This window comes from Aristolochia californica, unplaced genomic scaffold, assembly GCF_029961685.1.
Source record: "Aristolochia californica isolate CCGP_79_NKW_82.1479 unplaced genomic scaffold, dmAriCali1.0.hap1 SCAF_6, whole genome shotgun sequence".
NCBI lineage: Eukaryota > Viridiplantae > Streptophyta > Magnoliopsida > Piperales > Aristolochiaceae > Aristolochia > Aristolochia californica.
This window is the reverse complement of record NW_027182257.1, coordinates 6,379,809-6,406,530: the sequence shown is the minus strand read 5'-3', so window position 1 is coordinate 6,406,530 and position 26,722 is coordinate 6,379,809. Positions and strand designations below refer to the sequence as shown.

At 38.1% G+C, this 26,722-nt stretch overlaps 1 protein-coding gene and 2 pseudogenes across 1 annotated transcript; 2 read left to right on the top strand and 1 right to left on the bottom strand.

Annotated features, from left to right (window-relative positions):
* Positions 1–8,275: 8,275 nt before the first annotated feature.
* On the bottom strand, positions 8,276–9,304 carry LOC137935219 (aspartate carbamoyltransferase 2, chloroplastic-like; annotated as a pseudogene).
* A 7,810-nt stretch (positions 9,305–17,114) lies between these two features.
* Positions 17,115–17,797, top strand: LOC137935218 (protein ALP1-like). Its single transcript, XM_068779909.1, has 3 exons — positions 17,115–17,217; positions 17,298–17,501; positions 17,547–17,797. The coding sequence occupies exons 1-3, from the start codon at positions 17,115–17,117 to the stop codon at positions 17,795–17,797; spliced, it is 558 nt and encodes a 185-aa protein (XP_068636010.1).
* Positions 17,798–20,736: 2,939 nt separating this feature from the next.
* On the top strand, positions 20,737–26,221 carry LOC137935216 (nucleosome assembly protein 1;1-like; annotated as a pseudogene).
* The last annotated feature ends 501 nt before the right edge of the window (positions 26,222–26,722 follow it).

Here is a 26,722-nt window from a genome sequence, read left to right as displayed (position 1 = left end):
CATTACAGGGGTAGTGGATTTATTTATAATGGTGTCCCAATCCGAACACAGACTCTCATGGTATCCCAACTATGATATTTTTTAGAGTTAAATTTACCATGGTGTCCCAATCTGGGTACCGACTCTCATGGTGTCCCAACAGTGATATTTCTGAGAGTCAAATAAATTCTGGTATGAGAAAATGTACTAAGGCCACCTCTTCTTCAATAATAATGTCTCATCCTAAGAGACATAATAGTAACAGCTGTAATGTAACACGACTATCTTCCAACACATATAACACAAACCAGAATAATAAACCTTGTAGAAGGACCCATGAAATAATCATAATCCAATATAAATATTTTTTCTTAGATGGTTAAGCTTCATCTTTTGTGCTCCCCCTTTCTTGAATAAAGTACCTCTTTCTTGTACATCTTGTACTTCTCCCCCTAAAGTTGGGAGGCAATGGCAGTGATCCCAGCTTGAACCAAATATCATAAATGTAGTAATAAGCCCAAATAACATAGATGTAGTAATAAACCCTTCAATCAGGGAGAAGTTAGATATTTTCTTGATATAGTAACTCAAACAGTGACACAAAACAAAAGGCATAAATTCGGATTTTTCAATACAATAGAATACCAGCATGACCTTTGATTCTTCCAATGCGAATATATCTTTAAATATAGATAAGATTGACATGAAATTTTATTCTTCTGAAACTATACTTAAATACCTTTCATCCAAGTATTACTTCACTTCAAAAAATATAATTATCAAAAGATCAATAATCTGATAGATTTCGGTCTCTATTATCTGGTCGAACTAATCACTGTTTCTCCTTTTTTTTCTAGCATGCCCATTGACTTTTCCAAGATCAATATCTCCTTATAAAAAAATCAGATCAATAATTGGTTGAATAGGTAAGAAAATAGACATAAAAATATTTCTTTTTATATATAATTCTCCATATAAAGTCTCATTCTTGACAACATAAAATTCCTCAGAATTTGAAACTTTCTGCTGTTGCTCGAACCTTTTTTTCAATCTGACCTTCGCTGCTTCAAATATCAATTTATCTTTGTAGATAAATACGATTGAAAATTGGTTGAATATGTAAGAGAATATATGTACAGATATTTATTTTGATATATATATATATATAATTTCCATATAAAGTCTCATTCTTGATAGCATAAAATACTTGGGGAAGCTGAAGCTTTCTGTTGTTGCTTGAACCTCTTTTGCAATCTGACCTTGGCTCATTCAAATATCAATTTCTCTTTATAGATAACTCCGATTGGAAAAAATCATTTTTACTTGGAATGTACACTCGAATATATTTCAGTCAATATATAATTTACAATATGAAAATCTCGGTATAGAGGTGAAAAATGCAAAGCAATCTACGGGTGTAGGGTCTGAAAAAAATAACTATGAACTTAGACTTAGGGTTTAGGGTTAGAGTAAAGAATATCATTATCTCTGTAGGTTGACCAAGTCAACTCATAGAACCTGCTCTGATACTATGTTAAATTTATGAAAAAGAGAAATACTTCATTGACTTCATTAGCCTTTTATAATCAGAGTACATGAACCTCTATTTATAATAGAGGAAGGTAGTAGAGTCCAATTATAATAAAACTACCTTTGTCCTAATTACACCCAAACTCTAACAATTAAAGATAAGTCATAGAATAATTAAATAACTCAATATAGATAAAAAAAATATATAACTCAAACTAGAACACATCTAGGATGTGACCATCAGATAAAGATGCCTTTATGAGTCGTTCTTGATCTTTCAACTTATGTGATAAGGAAGCCAACTCGTGGTAATCATGGTGGGTCCCACTTCTTATGTGCTTGGGCCCATCTTGTGGGCCTTCCTTGGTAGTGTGACTCATCTTATAATACTCTTAAATATGTGGGCCTTCCTTGGTCATGTGGGCTTGGGCCTATCTTCCAATAAATACCGACAATATCCAAAGGTTCTCCATCAGCAAGATACACCTTCCCATGATCTCTAACAACTTAATTCTCCATGATCTCATGATGTGCGGTGGTGTGAAAAGAAACTCCTGAATCTAACACCCAAGATTCAATAGGGCTATCAACGAACAAGAGCAAAGCATCTTGTTCCTCTTCAGTCACAACTTTTGCAGCATCGTTTTTCTTTTCATCCTTCTTTGGTGCTTTGTTGTTCTTCTTTATGTGACCAGACTTTCCAAAATTCCAATATTCCACATTCCTTCTAAATTTGGACTTGCTTTCACCATTCCTGGACTTCCCTCTACCATTTCTCTTATTGGAATTCCTCTCGAAGTTCTTACCCCTAGTATCGACACTTAGGGCAGAATTAGATGTCGGCGATTCTCTAGAGTCCTTTCTACAAACTTCCTTCGAAAGAATGGTATCCCGAACATCATTAAAGATCAACTTCCCATTGCCTACAGAGTTTTTGACCGCAACCCTCATAGGCTTCTAACAATTTGGTAGAGATGCCAAAAGAATTAAAGCACAAACCTCATTATCAAATTTAATTTGAACGGATGTCAATTGATTGATAATAGTGCTAAACACATTCAAATGCCATGGAATTGATGTATTTTCTGTCATCTTTAACTTGAAGAGTTTTTTCATGAGATTACCTTATTCTTTGCGGAAGGCTTCTCATACATGTCAGATAGAATCTTCAACATCCCAGTTGTGGTTTTCTCTGACGCCACATTGTGAGCAATGTTCTTCGACAGTGTTAACTGGACTACTCCCAATACTTATCTATCAAGGAGATTCCTCTCATCATCCTTCATACCTTCTGGTTTCATATCCAGAAGTGGTGCGTGCAACTTTTTACTATATTAATAATCTTCGATTTGCATCCTCCAGAACGCAAAATCCAAACCACCAAACTTGTTGATTCCAAGTATCAATCCTTCTTTGCCAGCCATTGCTCTCAATCACAAACCAAAGCTCTGATACCACTTGTTAGGAATTAATGCCCTAATTCCAAACTAATGAGAGAAATAATAATAAACATGGAAGAAGGAAATAAAAAGCACAATAAGACAAACAAGATTTGTACAGGTTCGCTTCAAGGAGAGACTACGTTCTGTCTTCGATCCGCCACCAACTCAGTGTAGGGTGTTAATTAGGCTCCACAACTTAACAAATGGTGGAGGCCGTGAATAGTGGGGCTCTACTACCTGGATGTGCCTCAAATAAATTTCGTCTCAACCAAGGAAACTGAGACAAGTCTATGGCCCAATCAATTGGGACATCCATCCGTACAATCTCTTCATCTTATTTTTCCTACCTTTAAGGATATGTCGAATTTAAATTGAAAAGTGTATCAACTAAGCAAACACCAGAGGACCACATACTCACCTCGTCCAGAACTTAAAAGTATTGCTCCTTTTTCATTGATCCACACAGATGTATGGGGACCCTTGAGCGTCTCAAACATTTCCCGAGTCAAGTAACATGGTTATTTCTCTTTAAAGAGCAATCTGAAATACCATCCTTTTTTAAATCCTTTCATGCTATGGTTATCACTCAATTTGGTCCGAAAATCAAAGTAATTAGGTCTGATAATGCCAAAGAATATACTTCCAAAGATCTTGACAATTTTTGTCAAGAGAATGACATTATCCATCAAGTATCTTGTGCCTACACCCCCCAACAAAATGGTGTAGCAGAATGGAAGAACCGTCACCTTCTTGAGGTAGCTCACAACTTATTGTATAACATGAAAGTCCCATACTTTTATTGGTCGCATGTCATCCTTACTGCATGATTTCTTTTAAATAGACTACCCTGTTTCGTTCTCGGTCATAAATTCTAATATTCCTTATTGTTTCCACATGGTGATCCCCTTTTACTTCCCTTGAAAGTCTTCTATTGTACATGCTTTGTTCATATTACCTCCCCAGAACAGAGTAAACTTGATCCAAAATTTGTCAAGTGTATCTTCTTAGGATACTCTCGCACGCAAAAGGGTTATATTGTTTATAATCCCACTCTCCAAAGGTTATTTGTGTCTGGGGATGTAACTTTTTTTGAAGACTTTTCATACTACTCTAGCATTGCTCCTCTTGGTCTCTCTTCTATACCAGCCTCTGCTCGACCGGTTGTGCCGCGTGCTATAGAAACTGTTGAACCCCATGAAGAGCTGGATGACACCACACCTGCAGAGTTTGCGGATTCCATCAAGGTAAGTCCTTCTTCTCTTGTTCATTTATGACCACAATATGATACTCAACCCATTGCATTAAGAAAAGAACCCAGAACTTGCACTAGGCCTTCTACTTCTCACCCCATATCCAATGTTTTGTCTCACCATCGTTTATCCTCTTGATGTTGTCAATCTCTTGCCTCTATCTCCTCCATCTCAGTCCCACAGTCCTATCAGGAGGCTCTGAAACAACCAGGGTGGAAGGCGACAATGGACGAAGAAATGCAGGCACTCTATGAGAATTAGACATGGGCTCTAGTTCCTCTTTCATCATATAGAAAAATTTTCGACTATAAGTGGGTTTTTACTGTTAAACATAATCTGGATGGGTCAATTACTTGCCTTAAGGCCCGCCTCATTGCTAAAGGCTATACATAGTGCTATGGGATCAATTATGATGAAACATTCTCTCTGGTGGCCAAAATGTCCTCAGTATGTACTTTAATATCTCTTGTTGCTAATTCTTCCTGGCTGGTCTATCAACTTGGAGTGAAAAATATTTTTCTCAATGGGGATATAAATGAAGAAGTTATATGCAACAACCACCTGAATTTTTGGTTGAGGGGGAGTCAGTATGTCGATTGAAGAAATCCCTTTATGGTCTGAAACAGTCTCCTCATGCATGGTTTGATAAATTTAGCCAGCCACTCATACGGACCAGATTTCACAAATTTTTCATAGATCACTCCGTATTTCTTAAAGACACACCTAAAGACAAAGTGATTATGGCCATATATGTTGACGATATTGTCAATCTTGCTTCAAACAGATGGGCGCCGACTTAGCTTTCAAAATGACCATTACTTCTTTTAATGCAAAACAAAATATTCTAATCATTATTTCTTGTGAAGATTGAGGGAAGAACAAGAAGCCAACTCATGGCATTGAATCAAACAAGGTTCAACCTCCTTTTTTAAAAAAATATTGCACAACACTTTGCACAAAAATAGACTTCTTCTTTCAGATTTTCATTTCTTATTTTTAAAAAACTGATTAACCTTGGCATGAGATATGAGCATACCCTTTTAATGCTCATATGAGGGCCGAGATCTCAAAAACAATCGTCCAAAAAAGACACAAAATTGAGTAGAGTTTAAACTCTTCTAATAACTCGGTTAATGGAGAAGCTTAACATAGTAGCTAAGTAATAAGATCTAAAAAATCAAATGGATAAAAAACCACTAATAATAGTCTCAAGATATTTTTCTTCATCATAAAATCTTGTTCCCATGAAATAATAAACCTTTATGCAAAAAATTTCAACATAAACTTGATTTCAGCCAAGAACATGCAAACCGACAAATACAGCTTTGGAAAATTTATTCCTATCCGAGATACATATATCCCAATACCTGTAAGTGTGTGTCCTTGGTCCCACTCAATCGACTAGTCTTTTCGGGTTGTATTGGTTAGGTACTTACATTGTATCAGAGCATTTGCATTTGCATTTGGCAGGTGGGTGTTAGTGTTTGTGGTCTATGTTAAGACTTGGCTTTCTGCACCTTAATCGACTAGTCTGTTGGGTGCGGATGGTTTGGTACTCTGTATTTGGCATGCCATCCTACGTTCGAATCCTGTGAGTTCATTTGAATTTGGTTTGGTTCGTTTGCAATTGGTTTGGCATGGGAATTTTGCATTTGGTGGGGTAAGTGTAAGTGTGGTCCTTGGTCCCACTTTATCGACTAGTCTTTTTGGGTTGTATTGGTTAGGTACTTACATTGTATCGGAGCATTTGCATTTGCATTTGGCGGGGTGGGTGTTAGTGTTTGTGGTCTATGTTAAGACTTGGCTTTCTGCACCTTAATCAACTAGTTTGTTGTGTGTGGATGATTTGGTACTCTGCATTTGGCACGCCATCCCATGTTTGAATCCCCATGAGTTCGTTTGCATTTGGTTTGGCGCGGGGACTTTGCATTTGGCGAGGTGAGTGTAAGTATGGGTCCTTGGTCCGACTTAATCGACTAGTCTTTTCGGGTTGTATTGGTTAGGTGCTTACAATACTTTCATATAATATAGGAACAACAAAAACCCCTCTAAACCATCTTCCAGAGGTAATAAAAAAGAGAGTATGAAGTCATAATAACAAGAATGAAAAAATTATCTCAATGAGTTTCAATCTTGCTTCACAAAGAGCCTTCTATGAGTAGTTTTGATCATAAACTTCTTATAGATTCCTCTTGTTAAAGGTATCCTAAATTAAATACTCTGATACCATGTTAAATTTAGGACCCCATGCTTGGAACCTCAAGCAAGATGAGAGAGGGAGAAGAGAGAGAAGAGAGAAGAGAAGAAAAGTGCAAAGAGAGACAGCTCAAGTAGAAAGGAGAGAAGCGAAAGGAGAGAAGAGAGACATTAGGCTAGGAAAGAGATTCTTCCACAAATTGAGAAGAGAAAAGCTTGATTTAAACCCTTCAACCAAGACCTCTATTTATAAAATTTCCATTATGTTACAAGGCGGGACCCACCATGATCACATCAAGTGGCATGATTAGTTAAGACTCAAGATGGAATCTTTATCACATGAGTTGGAAGATTTGGCAATCTTCCTTGATTAATGTAATCGATTTATCTTCCCTTGATTTATGTAGATTTGGTTAATCATGATTGATGTAATTAGGGATAATAGGGATCCTATCTTATCTCTTAATATGTAATCGAAATGGTAAAAATAGCTCTCCACTTCTCAACTCATGAAGAATCTCTCTCTAGCCTAAACTCTTTCTCTCTTTTTTCTCTTCTCTCCTCTCTATCCGAGCTCTCTCTCTCTCTCTCTCTTTGCTCTTTTTCTTCTCCCTCTCTCATCTTTCTCGAGGTTTCAATCATAGGGTCCTAAATTCAACATGGTATTAGGGCATCAAATTTAGGATCCCCACATCAAAAGAATGCTCTAAGAAGTTATGATCAAATCTACTCATAGAAGGCTCATTGTGAAGCAAGATTGAAGCTTGTGAGATAAGTTTTTCATTCTTGTTATTACTACTTCATGCTTTTGGTTTTCGGATCTTTAGAAGATGGTTCAGAGATGATTTTATTTCTATCTTTATCTTATAAAATTATTGATATTTATGCATCTCGGATTAGAAGAAGTTTACCAAGGCAGTTTTGTCGATTTTCAAGCTCTTGGCTGAAAATCGGTTTATGTTGAGATTTTCAGCATAAAAGTTATAATTTTGTGGGAAAAATTTTTCTTGATGAAGAAAAATATCAAGAAAATTTTTCTTGGGCCTATTATGAGTGGCTTTTTATCCATTTTATTTCAGAAATCTAATTACTTAGCTTCCATTCTAAGTTTCTCCCTTAGTCGAGTTGTTTGAAAAACTATACGCGATTTTGTGATTTTTTGGAGATTTTTTTGAGTGTTACGATCCCGGATCTGACACATGGATTCGTAGGGAGGAAGAAGAGAAAACGAAAACCAAGCCGAAGGGAAGCTTGAAAATCCTAGGTTCTTTGGGGAGAACACACGCCCCTGAGCTCGTTGAGGAGAACTCAAAACCCTTGTTTACACTAAATCATTGTTTACGCTAAATCATTGTTTACCTTTCTCATTACTCTTACCCTTAATTAGGGTTCACCTTTACAAGGTTTAAGATAAAATATTACAAAAAATGCCCCTATAAATAAAATATTCCAAAAATGCCCATGGGGCCTATTAATTATTTAACAGAAATAAAATAAAATAAAATAAAATAAAATAAATTAAAAAAATTAAAATAATAATGTTATTGCTTGCATAACATTACACCCCCCTGTGAGAAAGAGCTTGTCCTCAAGCTCGAAAGTAGGGTATTACGCTGACGTCTCCACTTGTTCCCAAGTAGCATCCGCGGTAATTGTGGCTGCCCTCTGGACACCCAAAATTGGAGCATTCCACCCGAGTAGCAAATATATATATTTTTTTTTGTAGAAAAAAAACCTGAACATTAGATGTCTTTCTTTTCCTACTTCGACTGCATATTCCAATCACATAATCACACTCCAAAATTGATAAATAAACAAAACTGAACATCTTCATGTTGGTGAGTTAAATTTCAAGTTGAAGATCACTAGACCTTCACCTTACCAACCAAGAAGCAAAAGCTTCAGAAGTGCCAATCGAATGTACATGCCATTCTTTGCTTGCCTGAAATATGCAGTTCTTCAATCCTCATCCACATCCACAGTTATCTCGTCAAGTCTCGGAAGGGGATGCATAATTACAACATGTTTCTGCAATACATTCAACATTTTACGGTCCACAATGTACTTCCCACGAGCTTCTTCATAAAGATCAATCCTCTCACCAAATCTCTCACGTTGAATACGTGTTTGATAGACTATCTCGCATTTAGCCACCACTTCCATCAGATCTGTGCTTTCTTCCCACTCTATCCCCTTAGGTGTCAGGTATTCCTTGATATCATCCTTCATCTTCGCTACATCAGGAGCCACAGAGTAGAATTTCACATCTCTGTATTTCCCGAACAGATAAGCTAATGAGCAAACAGTCCTGCCATTTGCTAGATCTCCCACTAAGGCTACACTAATGCTATCCAATTTGCTTGATCATTCGATCGTATACACATCCAACAGAGTTTGTGTAGGGTATAGGCCTGGACCATCCCCAGTATTAATAACAGGAATTCCTGTTGTTGATGAAGCTCTTCTGGTTGCACCAATTTCAAAGGGCCTCATGACAATTATATCAGGGTATCCTTCGACAGTTCTTATGGTATCTTCAAGTGTTTCTCCTTTTGCTGATGAAGAAAATTCCCGTGCATTTTCTGTCGTAAAAAATTCTCCACCCAACCTTTTCATGGCCGACTCAAAGGACAATCTGGTCCTAGTTGAAGGCTCATAAAAGAGAGTAAACATGAGATAACCCCTCAAATTTGATAGTTAGAAGAATTTTTCTCTAGCTTTTCCATTTCCCAGGCCACTTCAAACTTTTGCATTGAGAATATCTCTATCAAATTGTTGACCCTCAATTACATCATCTAGTAGAAAATTTTCTCCCATAGAATAAGTTGTAATTGTAGAACCTGAGGAAAAGCATTGAATTCCTTGACCAAGTGACAATCTTTTAGTTCGGTCTTCCAACCAGTCCATACATGGCAAGCCTCATTGGTGTAATGGAAATGGACTTCTATATAGAAAGTTATGAACCTGAAAATGTTTATAAAGAAATATTGCATAACCACATGAAATGGCTGGATGACACTTTGTTATGGGGCCCTTGCATAACCCATAATCATGGAATTCCACGACACTAAATCTCTAACAAGCTTGTTGTCAAAAAACTGATTTGCTAAATCTACTCTTCCCGAAGACATCAAACTCCTTAACATAGGATTCCAGTACTCCACCTTTAGTTCAGCCATTTCATCAAGCACATTAATTGCCTCAAGAATAATTCCACGATAAAAAAATGCAAGTAAAACTTCCAAGGCACCTATGATAGAAAACCCACCAAGCACAAGTATGCCTCTTCCCCTCATTACAAAGTAAACATTAGAAGCTGCATAATGACAACCTTTGTTGCAAAAAAAACTAATAGCACCATTATACAGCCAACCAAGTTTCTCAGAATCTAAATTTTCAATCCGGTGAAGCAACTCGAAGAGACCCACTTCACCACCTTCATTAAACGTGGCATCCATCAATTTTATATAAATAAAATCATGTAGTGGCAACCCATGTTTTTTTTTTTTTTGAGTTCCAAAGATAGGGCAGCTGCCATTTCCACCATACCTTCTCTGCAAAGCACTCCAATGATGAATTTAGAACCAATAACCCCAGACAATCCCAGCGAAGTCTTTTTGTACTCATCAAAATATCTCCTCTGGATTAGTGCCACCCGGCTAACTACTTGAGCCCTTTTCTGCAATGTAATAGCAACAACAAGTGACAATTCATCCTACTGTCCAACCCAGCCACAAAAAAATAATGTATCCACAAGACCATTCCCAGCACACCCAAAAAAAATTTATCTCTATTTTGTTCCACGTTGGCTCCCTTCTCATATTCAGAACTCCCACTGACTTCAAAAATTTCCAACTCCTCTACCAAGACTTGAATTGTCTTATCAATCCCTTTCTATATAGAAACATGATTAGCACTAGATGTTGCAATGAGTAACCCAAAGTTTGATTATCTCCCTAATAGGTACTGAAGTTGTTGTAGTCCCATCACCAACAGAGTCATTGGTTTTACTTGCAACCTCCCTAATCAAAGCTGCACCAGCATTCTCCATAGCATCTGGAAGCTCAATAGCTCAACAATTGGAACCCCATCATTAACCGCATTCAGACTCTCAAACTCATTAAGTACAACATTCCTGCCCCTAGGACCCAAAGTTACACCTACAACATCTGCAAGTTTATCAATCCCAGCTTGGAGTCCTGATAATGAATTCTAGTCGAAGGCAATTTCTTTTGTCTTTGCCCTCACGACTAATCTACTAATTTGTTGCATGTAATTTAGCTTTTGACCAGGACTAACTTTCCTCCTTCGGCTTATCTACGAAGGAGAACGCAGCATCAACACAATTTGACCAAGAATAGGTTCATTGCTACTGTTCTCAATAGTAGAAAAATAAAACAACACCCATTGAATTTTTTCTTCCCTACCCGGAATCCCAAAAAAAAAATTATCTCGTATTGCAGACACTTCATCAAACAGTTGCACAAATTTTCCTATTTTTCTGAAAGATTGAATGCAAATTTGAGGTTGCTGATACTGACCCCAACAAATTTGGAATTGGGTTCCCTCTATTCTCCTGAGAGGTAGATTGAGAGTGAGAGTTGGTGTTTGGAAGTCAAATTCCCCTGGAATTTTGTCCAAGGGAGCTTCCTCTTTCTCCAGTGGCGAACAGGAGGAAGTCATGGCTTCTCCACTTGGGGATTTTCCGTCTCATGGTCTGAGAGGCATTTTGGTGCCCCCTTTCTCCCGTCGCCTTTTCTCCCTTTTTCTCCTCGCCATGCCGGCTTTAGGAACGACGGACCCCAAAGGAAATACGTTGTGGTTGGTTGCCTGCTAGGCTTTTTTTGACGGCGAACAACACCCATTTGGGCTTCTCCGCTTGGCGATTTTCTAAAAGGGAGGTGTCTTGTATTTTTTTGCGTCACCTGTGGAAGACGTATGGCTTCCTATGAGAAGGGTGTTGTGGAATACCCCTCCTATTTCCAAAAATCGGGGTCCATGGCGTTTGATTTCGGAAGTTCTGAGTCCGATTTCGGATTTGTGTCCCCAATTTTGGATGTCCCCGCAACTGGAAAAGCTTTGAATTTTTCGGCCCTTGGCCTTTTTGCTCATTTGAGACAGCGTCTGTTGCCTTTCGTTCTGTGCATATTTCGTGCTCGAAGATGGTGGAATTATCTGGCCCTTGGCCTTTCTGCCTATCCGAGACAACTTCTCGAGCGAGTTGAGGTCATATGATCTTTTCTACTGTAGCGATGTCCATTGCAGAAAATTTAATGGAAGATGCACGCCATCTTGCGTCAAATGCTTTACACCATGAGCGTATTTCTTCCAATTGATCACCCATGGCAATCCATTTTTCTTGGGATATAGAATCGTTCATTGTGTTCCCGCTCTGATACCTGTTGTTACGGTCCTGGATTTGACACATGGATTCGTAGGGAGGAAGAAGAGAAAGATGAAAAATCAAGCCGAAGGGAAGCTTAAAAACCCTAGGTTCTTTGAGGAGAACGTACACCCCTGAGCTCATTGAGGAAAACTCAAAACCCTTGTTTACGCTAAATCAATGTTTGACTTTCTCATTACTCTTACCCCTTTAATAGGGTTCATCCTTACAAGGTTTAAGAAAAAATATTATAAAAATACCCCTATAAATAAAATATTCTAGAAATGCCCTCTTGTGGCCTATTAATTCTCTAACTAAAATAAAATAAAGTAAATTAAGAAAACAATTAAAATAAAAATGTTATTGCATTCATAATAGAGAGCTACGAATTGGCTGATTCTTCTTGGAAAATATAGAATAGAGTAGTGTGCTTTACATAAAAATAATCAAGCACAAAGTAATAAATGAAGTGGTCCTTTGAAAGTCTAGTTGATGCCAATCAATTTGAAGAAAGATTATTGTATTTTGAAGATCTCACAATATCTTCTTGATTAGGCCTGAATTTATTTGATTTTTGATCAATCATATCTTGCATAATTCATGAGGAACTGAATCTAGACTGGTTTATCCCAAGCTGGAGTCAAATATATTTTTGGTATGATCTTGGAAAGATCTAATATGGAATTGCTATCTTACCTTGATCTCATGCTTATTGATTGATTTTTGCTATTCTTTACAAGGAAGACTAGATAATTAATTATAAAAATTTTTGGCCAACAAGTTGACTGGCCCAAAAGGGTTCCCTCCTTGCCTAAAGACTGGATACGCTCGGGTTCTCCTCCCATCTACCCGAGCTAGCCTTGACTGCACTTGAATCTCCAATCCGCTTAGTTATGCTACTTCAAATTTGAGTACATTATTACCCTTCGATTGCCTCTTATGGCCGAAGAATACATGGGTAACAAGAATGATATTCTCAAGATTACTACCATACCCTTGCGACATCAAATTTTTTGAGCTGGTCCATATCGGTATGATGGTTCCTTATAACAAGGGACCTACTTGGTCACCTCACCAAACTTAGGCCACCTATTGATGAAGAAGATGTTGCTTATGCTAAGTGTTTAAAAATGGCACTTTGATAATTAGTTGACTCATCAACAACAAGGATGAACCTGTCTCCAACAATTTTATTCATCTCGACACCGCCAAACAAATTTTGGAGACATGTGCTAAGTTGTATTCTAGCTCCAACAACTTACACAAACCATATGATATTCTCCAAAACATGTTCAATACGAAACAAGGTAAAAATATCCATGAATATTTGGTTCATTTTAGAGGCCTTTTTCAAGAATAGAAGCTAGCTCAGCCTACCTCCACCGATGTCTCTGTCCAAGACAAGCAGAACAAAGCCTTAGCCACTGCTATTTTCCTAGCAAACATTAAGCCATATCTTGAAGTTTCTATTGGAAGACAGGGCCCAAGCCCACCCGACCAAGGACGGTTCACATATCCAAGTATATTAAAAGATGAGCCCAAGCCCATAAGACCAAGGAAGACCCATGCATCCAAGAGAAATAGAAGACGGGCTATAGGCCCACATATCAAGGATAAGGCCCATAGGCCCAAATACAATGATGACAGGATGGTAAATAAAGGGTCATCTTATAGAGATGGAATTGATGTAATTAAGTTAAACTTTCGGGGTTAAAACCCTAAGGGGGGGGGGGGGGGGGGGGGGGGGGGGGGGTTGGGGTTAGTCCACAATGAAGTGGAATGAATTCCCCCCGGATTACCTAGTTCATCAAATAATGGCGTTAGTGTAGAAAGAATTACACAAAAGTGAGATTACACCATTTCATTCTCTCAGGCAAAAATCGCAGAAAGCTGATTCAGCCCGATTTTCTGAATCAACCACTTGAATCATGTGACGCGCATTGCTTCTCCTCACCCCTGCCGGAAGGAAAAAATTATCGTCATTAGCTATTCTCCTCTCCCTCTCCCTCGGCCTTCGTCTCCAAACGATTTTCTTTGCCCCATCTTCTTCCTCTTGTCTTCGCTCTCTCTGCTCCCTCTGCTTTCTCTGCTTTCTCTCATCATCTCTCGTTTTCGTTCTCAGATTTCTCTCGTCATCGCTCGACTTTTTTCATCCCATCTTCTTATTCTCTTCTACTCATCTCCTCTCCGTGTCTCTCTTGGCCTCACTATTCCTTCTCCCTCTCTCTTTTCCCTCTCGGCTTCCCTCTCTTCTCACTCTCGGCCTCCCTCTCCCTTCTCATTCTCGCTCTTCTCATTCCCCCCCTCCCCTTGATTTCCTTCGATTTAACCTACTTTGGTTTCGATATCCTTCGATTTTCAACATTTAGGAGTCGATTTCTTCGATTGGGCTTAGATTTCCCCATTCGGCGGTGATTTTCTCCAAATTTCAGAAGGTAAGCCGAACCCTAATTTTTTTTCAACTAATTTATTATTTTATTTGATTTAATTTTAATTTACGTGGGTAATTTATCTTGATTGTGGCCTAACTTTCGGATTTAGGGTTAGGGTTTATGGGATTTAGGGTTCAATTCCGTCTTGATAGGGTTTAATTTCGGGATTAGAGTTAGGGTTTGGGATTTTTAGGGTTTTAAGGTCTAGGGTTTAGTCTTTAGGTCTGGAATTAGGGTTTATGTTTTTTTTTAAAATAAAATAGGGTCCTCGATTTTTGAGGTGATAGTGTTTTAAGTGCTTAGGGTTTAGTGTTTGGGGCTTTTAGGGGTTTTTAAGGTCTAGGATTTAGGGTTTGGGGCTAGGGGTTTTAAGGACTAGGGTTTAGGGTTTAGGGGTTAGGGTTTTTTTAATTTGTTAAGGTTTAGGGCTTAGGGTTTAGGGTTTGCAACTTTTAGGGGTGTTAAGGTCTAGGGTTTAGGGTTTGGGGCTTATTTTAATTTTTTAGGGTTCTCGGTTAGGGTTTAGGATTTAGGGGGTTTAGTCCAGTTCAAACAAGGCTGAGTTACCTAAAAGGGCATCCGTTAGCCAACGAAACCCGACCGTCATCAATGATGATGTACAACTCGTAGTGACTGCGAAGGCATATGGAGTTCTAGTAGGGGTGTTCAGTGAATTTGGACTTGATGAGTTTATTTTTGCATTGTTCTAGTCATCTGCAATGAAATTAGTGCGAATACTTTTGAAATGTTTGAGAATGGTGTTGAATATGTTTGAAGTGCTATGGAATGTTCTTGCCATGTGGTGAGGAGATTTTGGTCTTAGAATATCCAGCACATGGTATTTTGTTATTTGTTGGTTGTGTTTCTGTGTGTCCCTAGTGACTACGACGGGTAATGGTTATCTGATAAAAAAAATTTCCATGAGGACCATCTCAGATTTAGATTATAAATGGTTGGAAGAAGACAACAAACTCCTTGATCATATGAGATTTGGACCTTCGATGATGACAACAAAATGATCGATCTCTTGGTTGAGTAAGTCAATATGGGGAACAGGATGCCCAATGGGGTTTGGAAGCATGAAATGTATCTGAACTGTGTCAATAGGTTCAATGAAGACGCAACTCATAAAAAATTTGTTGAGTAGCGCAAGAATCAAACAAGATCATGGAAGAAAACTTACCAAGCAGTAACGAGCTGTCTCAACGCTAGTGGGTTCGGTTGGGATGCAACCACACATCGACTTACTACTGCATGTCATTCTGTATGGCAAGACTATATCAAGGTCGGTAAATTATGATGTACTGTAAAATATTTTGTATGTTTTCCGCATTACTAGAACTCTATTCCAAGCCGTCTAAATGATGTTTTATTCTTGTAGGAGCATAAAGAAGCTGAAAAGTATAGACAACAAGGCTGCGCCCTTTATGACAAATTGACTTTGGTAGTGGGAAACTCAATAAGCATGGGGACAGTAAGTCAAACTGACGAAGACATGTGCAATGATGTCCAGCATGAGGAAGAAAATTCATGCCTGGACATGCTCTAGGATGTTGATTTTGGTAGAGATACTCCTTCGCCATTCTTTACAGAAAATGAGTTGGCACCTGATCAGTCTCAAAGTGCTAACCCGTCAACTTCAAGTCGTCGTAGACAGAGACTGAACATGTCCACTGATGACAGTTTCATGTTCCATGATACAATGAAAGAAATTGTCGCGATATTGCGTGAAACTATCATCAGTGGACATGTCGGAGAGAATTGGTATGAAGCCCTCACAGAAATCCCGGACCTATCGATAGAGATGAAGTTTCACACTCCTCTATTGTTAGATACACCAATGAAGAAGGACATGTTTATGAAGCTGCCAGTGGAAGAGCAACTCACTTAGCTTAAATATTGTTCTGGTGAAATGTAGTCAATAGTTTTAAGTACACTATCTATTTTGGGACTATTTTTTTGAAGTTTAATTATGACTTTGTAAGACAAATCATTGATAGATTATGAATGTTATTATGGTTAAGATTTGGGTTTTCATGACTATTGTGTTCTTATTGTGTGGATGAATATTGTGGGTGTGTGATTGGAGATGGTTTTATATATGTGTGATTGAAAATAGGTTATGATTGAAGATTAGTGTATGTTTTTGAGTTGATGACATTTAGGAAGAAACATGAATTATTTTTGTAGTCGTCATTGTGGCTGTTGAGATTGTATTTTCAGGTTTCCATGGAAGACAAAAATAGGATTGTAAGAATGATAGAACTCGCATGTCTTACGTACATGATGGGATGATACTATCTCAGCCATAGGTATAGACGTGCACTACGTCCTCATGAGATTGGTGGTCTGATTTATTTGCACAAGGCATTAGTGAAATCACCTGTTAAATTTCGAAAAGTTTATAGGATGAATCAAATTGTGTTTAAAAAAATGTCTGAGATACTTTATAGTAAAGGATTTTTATCACCCACAAAGACTATCTTAATGGAAGAACAACTTGTATATTTTCTCCTAACTTTTGGTCAACAACAATCGTATAGTGTCACAACAGAGATGTTTGATAGATCAAACTGGACTATAAGTAGGTATTTCAATAAGGTGTTGAATGCTATTATCAAACTTCGGCCTGATTACACTCGAAGATTTTAAACAATCCAATGTTTTATCCATATTTTAAGGTAACATCACTTGGCATCTAATGAACAATTTTAGATTAATAGTTAGAGTTACTTTGTATTAATTGAAATGATATTATTAATTGAAATGATATAATTAGGATTGTATTGGGGCTATTGACGGAACTCATATCAAAGCAAACATACCACTTGAAGAACAACAAAGGTTCTGGAACAGAAAGGGCTATCTCTCACAAAATGTGATAGCAGCATGTACATTTGATATGCAATTCATTTATGTACTTGTTGGATGGGAGGGATCAGCAGCTGATTCCCGTGTATTGAAGGACGCATTGACTCACCGAAATAGAATCTTTTTACCTGAAGGTAAATAATATATTTTTATGTAGTAATTTTGTTCTAATTTATCTTCAATTATCTTATGTGGAAAATATTTTGTACTGTAGGTAAATATTATCTAGTCGATGCTGGTTATGCAAATATGCCAGGACTTTTGGCTCCATATCGAGGAACTCGTTATCATCTACAAGAATTTGGAGACAACCTTTCTAGAAATGATAAAGATCTATTCAATCGAAGGCACTCATCTTTGAAGAATACTATTGAACGAACTTTTGGTGCTTTAAAAGCTCGATTCCAAATGCTAAAAGGTGCTCCTCCGTTTTCTTATAAGATCTAGATGAAAATTGTAATAGGTTGTTGCATATTACACAATTATATACGTAAAGAGGATTACAATGGTATGTTTGAATTGGAAGATGATGATTCGAATGATAAGGTTGGTGGAGGAGGTGATGAGGTCCGATTAACAGGTGTAAATGAGGATGAAGATAGCGATGATAGCGATGATCTTGGGGATGAAGGCAACCTATCAACAACCATGCTGAGGCATCGTGCATTAGAATTTCAAGATGCCATATCCACTAGCATGTGGAGTGATTATTAGTGGTTGTACTTTATTGCTTTTGAACATGTATGTTGTCGTTCGTATGTACTAAACTAGTAAGTTAGATGATTTTAAACACATGAACTCGTTGTTAAAAATAATTTACGTTAATTGTATTTGTTTTTGTTATTTTATACTTTTGCTACTTGTTTAAAATTTATTTGAGTCACACGTAATTAGTATATTAATTTATAATAAACTATAATCATTAATTGGTTTAATTATCCAATTGCTATAATTAATTAAACAAATCATTTTACATTTTGTGTTAATATCTTATGAATTATTAATACATAAAAATAATTAATTTTTTTTATTATCCAATTAATTAAACCATTAGTTTTTCATTTTGTGTTAATATATTATTAATTAATAATATGTAAAATATATATTATGTTATTGATAAATTAATTTATTAATTTATTTATTATGTAGTTTTTATTTTGTATTAAAATAGTGTGTTTTAATTTTAAACTATATCTTATGTTACTACAAAATAATTTATTTTTTATTATATTCACTTATGTTATTTTTAAATTTTTTAAAGTAATTTATTCTAGTCACACGTAATTAGTATTTTAATTTATAATAAATTGTAATCATTAATCTATTTAATTATCCAATTGCTATAATTAATTAAACCATTAGGTTTATTTATTATATTGTCTTAAGTTATTTTTTAATTTTTTTAATTAATTTTGTATAATTTTTTTAATCAACTCCTCAGCTCCTCTATTATTCCCACTTTTGATGATGTATGTGTCACATTCCTCTGCATTCCAGATTCTTCTTCTCCTTCTCCTACTGAAGTATCCTCCTCTATGTAGTCTGAGCATAGGGGAACATCAACTGACAATAGTCGAAGCCGTGGAAGAAATTATAGAGGAGGACTAGGATGAGGTGGAAGGAATGATTTTGTCAGAATAGATAGTAGGGAATGCACCCGTTGTGGGAAATATGGCCACACTATAGATCAGTGTTTTAAAATCCATGGCATACCGGATTGGTTTAAGGCTAATCAAGCCTCAGTAATTGATACAAAGGAGGACTAGTCTACCCCACCAACTGAAAAGAAAACCCTTACCGATGATGAGTATGGCGTATTCCAAAAAATGAAAACATTGATGGTCTCTCCTCCAAGTTCCTCCTCAACTACTGCTACCACCAATGCTTCAGGTTGTCAGAGTGGTTTTGTCCACTCTTGTAGGTGGTAGCTTTCCGCACCTAACATATCGATCTGTTGGGTTGTATTGGCTAGCCGCTGTCAAGATATTAGAGCTGGGCACGCCACGTCCCATGGTCGAATCCCATGAGAGGTGGTCAAGAATGAGCGGGTCAAGAAAGAGCAGGGTGGGTGTCAGAGTGGATCCGTCCACTCTTGTAGGTGGTAGCTTTTCGTACCTAATAGATCGGTCTTTTGGGTGTATTGGCTAGTTGTTGTCATGGTATCAGAGCATCTCACAGGTAACAAAAATCTACTCCACTCAGTTTCTCCTTGTCTCTCAAATAAACTTGTTACCATAGCTAACGGTTCCCAAACTAAAGTTGTCAGGAAAGGATCCACATCTGTTACACCATCACTTCCACTCACAAATATTTTTTTTGTTCCTACTTTTTCCTTGAATCTTTTATCTGTTAGTCAACTAACACAACTTTTTAATTGCTCAACTACCTTCTCACTCTCTTCCTGTGTGTTTCAGGATCTTACAATGAAGCAAGTGATGGGTGGAGGCAATAAACAAGGGAGCCTCAACCACCTGGACATGCCTCAAATAAATGCCATCTCAACCAAGGAAATTGAGACAAGTCAATTGCACAATCGGTTGGGACAACCATCCGCACAATCTCTACATCTTCTTTTTCCTACCTTTAAAGATATGTCGAACTTAAATTGTGGTGTGTCAACTAAGCAAACACCAGAGGACCACATATTCACCTCGTCTAGAACTTAAAATTATTGCTCCTTTTTCGTTGATCCACATAGATGTATGGGGACCCTTGAGCGTCTCAAACATTTCCTGTGTCAAGTAACTTATCTATTTCTTTTTAAAGAGCAATTTAAAATACCATCCATTCTAGAATCTTTTCATGCTATGGTTGTCACTCAATTTGGTAAAAAATCAAAGTACTTAAGTCTGATAATGCCAAAGAATATACTTTCAAAGATCTTGACTATTTTTTTAAAAGAGAATGGCATTATCCATCAAACATCATGTGCCTACATCCCCCAATAGAATGGAGTAGCAGAACAGAAGAATTGTTACCTTCTTGAGGTAGCTCGTAGCTTATTGTATATCATGAAAGTCCCATACTTTTATTGGCCGCATGTCATCCTTAACTACTTGTTTTCTCATAAATCCCCATATTTCTTATTGTTTCCACATGGTGATCCCTTTTCACTTTCCTTGAAAGTCTTCAATTGTACATGCTTTGCTCATATTACCTCCCACAACATAGTAAACTTGAGCCAAAATTTGTCAAGTGTATCTTCATAGGATACTCTCACATGTAGAAGAATTATATTTGCTATAACCCCACTCTCAAAAGGTTACTTGTGTCCTGGGATGTAACTTTTTTAAGACTCTTCATACTACTCTGACAATGCTCCTCCAGGTCTCTTGCCTCTCCTCGACCGGTTGTGCCCCGTGCTACGAAAATTGTTCTACCCCCTAAAGCACTAACTGACAATTTTTGCAGATCCCATCAAGGTAAGTCCATCTTCTCCTATTCCTTTTGGACCACAATTTGATACTCGACCCATTGCCTAAAGAAAAGAACCCAGAACTTGCACTAGGCCCTCAACTTCTCACCCCATATCCAATTTTGTGTCTCACCATCATTTATCCTGTTCATGTTGTCAATCTCTTGTGTCTATCTCCTCCATCTCAGTCCCAGAGTCCTATCAGGAGGATCTGAAACATCCAGGGTGGAAGGCGGCAATGGATGAAGAAATGCAGGCACTCTATGAGAATCAGACAAGGGCTCTAGTTCCTCTTCCATCAGATAAAAAACTTGTCGACTGTAAGTGGGCCTTTATTGTTAAACACAATCCAGATGAGTCAATTACTTGTCTTAAGGCCCGCCTCGTTGCTAAAGGCTATACACTGTGTTATAGGATCGAATATGAGGAAACATTCTCTCCAATGGCCAAAATGAACTTGGTACGTATTTTATTATCTCTTGCTAGTAATTCTTTCAGGCCGGTCCATCAACTTGATGTGAATTTTTTTTTCTCAATGGGGATTTAAAGGGAGAAATTATATGCAACAACCACCTGGATTTGTGGTTGAGGGGGGAGTCGGAATGTCGATTGAAGAAATCCCTTTATGGTCTGAAATAGTCTCCTCGTGCATGGCTTGATATATTTAGCCCAAGCACTCATACGGGCCACATATTTTGATGATATTGTCTTAATCGGTAGTGAACCCGAGGGCTTTCATGAAACTAAGGAAAAGGTATGTGAAAAATTCAAGACAAAAGATCTTGAACTACTTAAATACTTTCTGGGTGTCACAATGTGGACCCACCATGGTTGCATGAGCTGGTGGGACCTAGCATGAGGACGTGATAAGCCAAGAGGAGTCATCACACTAGCTGGGATGAGTTGGAAGATAAGAAGCACGAGTTGGAATGAGTTGGAAGATTTGAAGATCAAGTGGGACCCACAAAGATAAAGAATGAGCTGACATCTTCATCCTATGGTCACGTCCTTATAGAAGAGTTAGAGTTAGAGTTATGTTAGACTTCTAATTATCTTATAATGATAGGCTTATATTTAAGAGTTAGAGTTGGAATGTAATTAGGAGAACGAAGTTAATTGTACATGGACTCTATCACTCCTCTACTAAATAGAGGAGCTTGTACTCAGAATTAAATAATCAAAGGAAGTTGTTTTCCCTTCTCTCTCTCGTGTAGAGTTCCCTTCTTACCTAAACTCTTTCTTTTTTTTCCTTCTTCTCTCTTCTCTACCTGAGAGCTCTCTCTCCTTCTTTTTCTTTTTCCCTCTCTCACCTAGCTCAAGATATCATTAATGCGGTCCTAAATTCAACATGGTATTAGAACATCAAATTTAAGATCCCCATGTCAAGGGAATGCTCTAACAAGGTATGATCAAAGTAGCTCATAGAAGGCTCTTTGTGAAGCAACATTGAAGCTCATGAGATAAGTTATTTTGTTTCTGATATAATTGATTTATGCTACTGGTTTTCAGATATTATAAAATTGTTTTGAGATGTTTTTATGAATGTCTACATCTTATGAGATTATGGAAATATCTGCATCTTGGATTGAAAGAAGTTACTAAGGCAATTTTGTCGGTTTGGAAAATTTTGCATTAAGAGTTATAATTTTGTGGCAACCAGATTCCCTGATAAAGAAGAATGATATTGACCCCATTATGAGTGATTTTTTCAGAAATATGATTACTTAGCTTTTATGTTAAGTCTCTCCATTAACCAAGTTGGTGAAAGACCTCTACTTGCTTTCTTTGATTAGTACTTCGATTGTAGAATTTGTTTTAAATTGAATCGCCCATTATGGTTGAAGAAAATACAAGTAATAAGAATGATATAATTAGAATTACTACGATACCTTTGTGAGGAGTATCAAATTTCATGAGCTGGTCCACATTGGTTAGAAGGTTTCTTATAATAAAGAACCTACTTGGTCATCTCACCAACCGTGGACCACCAATTGATGGAGAGGACATTTTTTTTAACAAGTGGCTAAAAATAATACTTTGGTGATTAGCTGTATAATCAATAGCATGGCAGAACATGTCTCCAACAATGTTATTCATCTTGATACTGTGAAACAAATTTGGGAGACATGTGCTAAGCTATATTTTAGTCCCAAAAATCTACATAGGTCATATGATCTTCTCCAAAAGATGTTGAACACTAAAAAATGAGAGAATATCCGTGAATACTTGGCCCACTTTAGAGGCCTTCTTCAAGAGTGAAAATCAGCTATGCCTACTACCACGGATGTCTTGGTACAATATAAGCAAAAAGAAGCATTAGTCATAACTACTTGCCTTGAAAATATTAAACCATATCTTGAAGTTTCTAAGAGTCAACTTCTTAGCTCTTTTGCAGAAAAGAAGGTGATTTTCGACGAGCATCCTGTTATGCACACAATAATATTAATATTTAATTTTTTTTAATTTAAATGATTTTATTTCAGTTTTAGGCCATAGGGGTATTTTTGGAATATTTTATTTATAGGGTTTTTTTTGTAATATTTAATCTTAAACCCTGTAAGGGTGAACCCTATTTAAGGGGTAAGAGTAATGAGAAAGACAAACATTGATTTTAGGTTAAACAGGCTTGGAGCTCTCCTTGATGAGCTCTAGTGTTTTCGAGTTTCCCTTTGGCTTGATCTTCATCTTCCTCTCTGTGTCTCCCTACGATTCCACATGGTCTCCCTACAATAACCCGTGGTAGATCTGGGACCGTAACTACGAATCCTTGTGTCAGATCCGGGACCATAACAACTGGTATTAGAGCAGGAACACAATGGGCTATTCATGTTCTCCAGCAATGGAAAAACTATGCAAAGAACTAGGAGAAACACGAGCAGGGTATGAATCTTCCACATGGTATCAATCTTCCATTGGAAGTTCTGAAAGAGAGCCACGCACTGCCGCAGAGAAGGTCATACGATCTAAATTCTCCGAGCACGAAAAATCCACTGAATGAGAGGCAACAAACGCTCTCTTGGACGAAAATCCTCAACTCATTGTTGCGATATATAAAATTGTCGCTAGAGACGCTCTCTCAGACGAACAGACGAAGTATGAAATCTGAGAGTTCTTGGTCTCGAAAAAGCTCCCCAAACTTCCGAAATTTGACAACGGGGACACCAATTTTTCAAAATCGGAAGGGTATTCAACACACCCTTCATCAAAAAAACCAGAATGGAGTTCGGCATTAAATCCTTTCTCAATGGACACCATACGTCTTTTCTAACCAAATATGCAGGGAAATCCAAAGCCGAATAGCTGGGAGGTAATACAAATCCGAACAGGAGAAATTCTGAAATCGTCGGCACTGGATGATTTGGGTGCGACATCAATTCCGAAATTGGGGACAAGGGAAATCTCCGAGCAAGAACGTCACGCACAAAAATCCCGAGCAGGGCAATGGGACCCGGAAATTCCGAACTCAAACAACTCCTGCTCGCGGCAAGCAAATCTTTCGGTGACTATTCTAACCAGGACACAAGCGGCGAAGCCCCAAAGTGCTGTTGTTCACCACCGAAAACTGAGGAGGAGACTCCGTCATCGCCGTCGGAAACAACTCCGGTGAGATTTGACTTTCGGCCACCACCTTTCACTCTCAATCTATCCCTCGGCAGTCCATCGGGGACGTCTTTTGGGGTAAGCTTCTAAGATGCCCTCAATTGATATGTATAAACGAATTTTCCAAGGGAGTGAAAGGGCTCCCAGGGGCTGAGCACCAACAATGCTGCTCGAATTTTTGGACTGGGGGTTTTCTATTCTGGGAGGCAGAGAACCAGCATCGCTTTGGCGAAATTACGGCTGGTGGGTATGAATTTCGAGAGGGAATTTTTTTGGGACGCCGGGAACGATAGCGAAAATTATTGGATGTCGTTTTCTTTTTCTACTGCTGGGAAAAGCAGCAGTGCACCTCTTCCAATTTCTGCTGCACGCGTGGATGCATGACATGTTTCATATTCTTTGATGCTGAATTTTTTTTTGTGGACGAATTATAATGATGTGGATGCTTGGCATACCATACAAAACTTTCCATTTGTAAGATATATAATCTTTGCTATGGCGATTGACGCCGTTGGAAGGATTGGATAGCTAGACCGAGCTGAGGACTTATGGTTGGAGATGAAGTCCAAAAACAGGGTGAAGCGGACTAAGCACTACAGCTCTCTTACATTTCTATATTGTAGACATGGGTTTGTATATAAAGCATTAGAGCTTTTTCAAGACATGGAGACTAATGGCTGCAAGACAAACGCCATTACATATAGGAACCTAGCTCTTGGCTGTTTGACAGCAGGCTTGGTAGAAGAAGGACTAAAGAAACTTTATATCGGATCAGATCAGCCCACAAGAAGTTGGGTTAGGAGATCAACACCGTGGATGGAATCCACACTTTTACTTGTTGAAATATTTGCTGATAGGGGTGCTTCAGATTTGAAAAAAACATTCGGTGGGTGTGGAAACATCACAAGCGTTGTAGTAATGAGAGAAGGAAAGGGGAAATCCAATTGTTTTGGATTTGTTTACTTTGAGAATGAGAAGCAGAACGAATTGTTTTCTTCGTTGGGTATAATTACTTCATGCCTTCAATTTTGTGAAACCAAATGCAAATTGTCTATCACTTCTGGTGATAGTTTGGAATCAAATGTTTGGAACGCCAGGATAGTCAGATTCTTTCAAAGCAGGACCACAGGGGAGGCACTGAGTGTCTTTGAGGAGATGGCAATATAGCAGGGGTCCAGTTATGAAGAATTTGCGAATGCAACAACTGCTTCTAATGCTGCCAAGTACCAGAAACTTTATGACCCATTATATACCAATAGATATGAGAGTTACAGCGAGGATCTAGAGATTGTCGAGGAGATAACAATGATCTTCTCTAAATTACAGGGTGAAATCCTGCACAGAGGACGACTGGGTGCTCCTGGTTTTGCTGCTATGGCACTACAGAATCCAAGGTTGCCCACAGTGCCGCTGTTGCCACCAATGCTGATTATTCAGAAAATAGTAGCACCAATGACGGTAATGTCTGTACATCCTGCATGTCCCATTAGTGAAGGGGCTCTTAATTATTTGAAAGATATCAAGTGGTCTAGGATTGATAATCCAAGGGCAGCAAGCTGGAGTTCTTTTTTTTTATCTCAATCCCTATTTTACAAATACTGTCTTGGTCAAAACTACTCACTTGATCGATGAGGTTGATCCCATTTTGGAGAAAGAAACAGGGACAAAGATTCAGTGGCTTCCAGGGAAGAGCTCGACACAGAAGGTTTTGAAACAGCCTAACAAGGGATCAAATGACACCCATCACAAAAACTGAAACGTGTGCCAGTTTCTTTATTTTCTTCTGTCCTCCACAATTCCCAGATGATGATAATATTGATGAAGCAACTACTGAACAGCTTCAGACTCAAACGGTACAATATTATGATATTGGATTCACTATCAGAGCCAACATTTTCCCACATGCTGTCTCATGGTTTATGGGAGAGGCTGTTCAGGGTGACGGGTTTGATGATATAGAAGGGGATGAGGATGAAGATGATGCAGATGCTGATGACGATGATGATGATGAAGAGGACATTGCTGCCAAAAACAGGCCAAAGAAGGTATCTGCTGGAAGGAAGGTGATACCCCATGAGGAAGGCCAAGAGAGGCCTCCGAAGTGCAAGCAGCAGCAGAGATAATTCATCCATGAGGCCAGTTGCTATGCCACCTACAGTTGCTGATCGTGCTTCAGATTTGGAACATCAACTATTTTATCGCCAAGGTCCTCCCGCTAATACAGTGCTTAATGGGTTAGGGTCTTGTGAGAGACTGATGCAATTTAAAATTGCCGCTGCTATTGCAGTCAGCATGGTGGTCTCCTTTCATCACTTCCCTATGAATTTGGAACTTCATGACCAATTTCATCTGAAAGGGCTTCCAACAGCAGTGGTAGAGATCTCAAATACCATGGACTGTACGTATGATGAGGTGTACGTATGATGAGGTGTTCGCTGTAATTCAGGACAGTGAGCAGCAGCTTGGGTTGTCTGAAATTTTGAGAAGGAACAACTGGTTGTATTCATGCAATGCTAGGGTTTCTGCTGATGTTGGTGATGAGGAAAAACCATGTCGTGGGCTTCCTAGTGTTGTTCAGTTACATGCCGGTTCAGTTCTATAAACCATACAACGTGCCTATGCTG

Coding starts and splice junctions, on each gene's coding strand:
- LOC137935218 (XM_068779909.1), top strand. CDS start 17,115: ATGCAATTCATTTATGTACTTGTTGGATGGGAGGGATCAGCAGCTGAT. Junction 17,218..17,297: donor TAGAATCTTTTTACCTGAAG/GTAAATAATATA, acceptor TTTGTACTGTAG/GTAAATATTATCTAGTCGAT. Junction 17,502..17,546: donor TCGATTCCAAATGCTAAAAG/GTGCTCCTCCGT, acceptor AAATTGTAATAG/GTTGTTGCATATTACACAAT.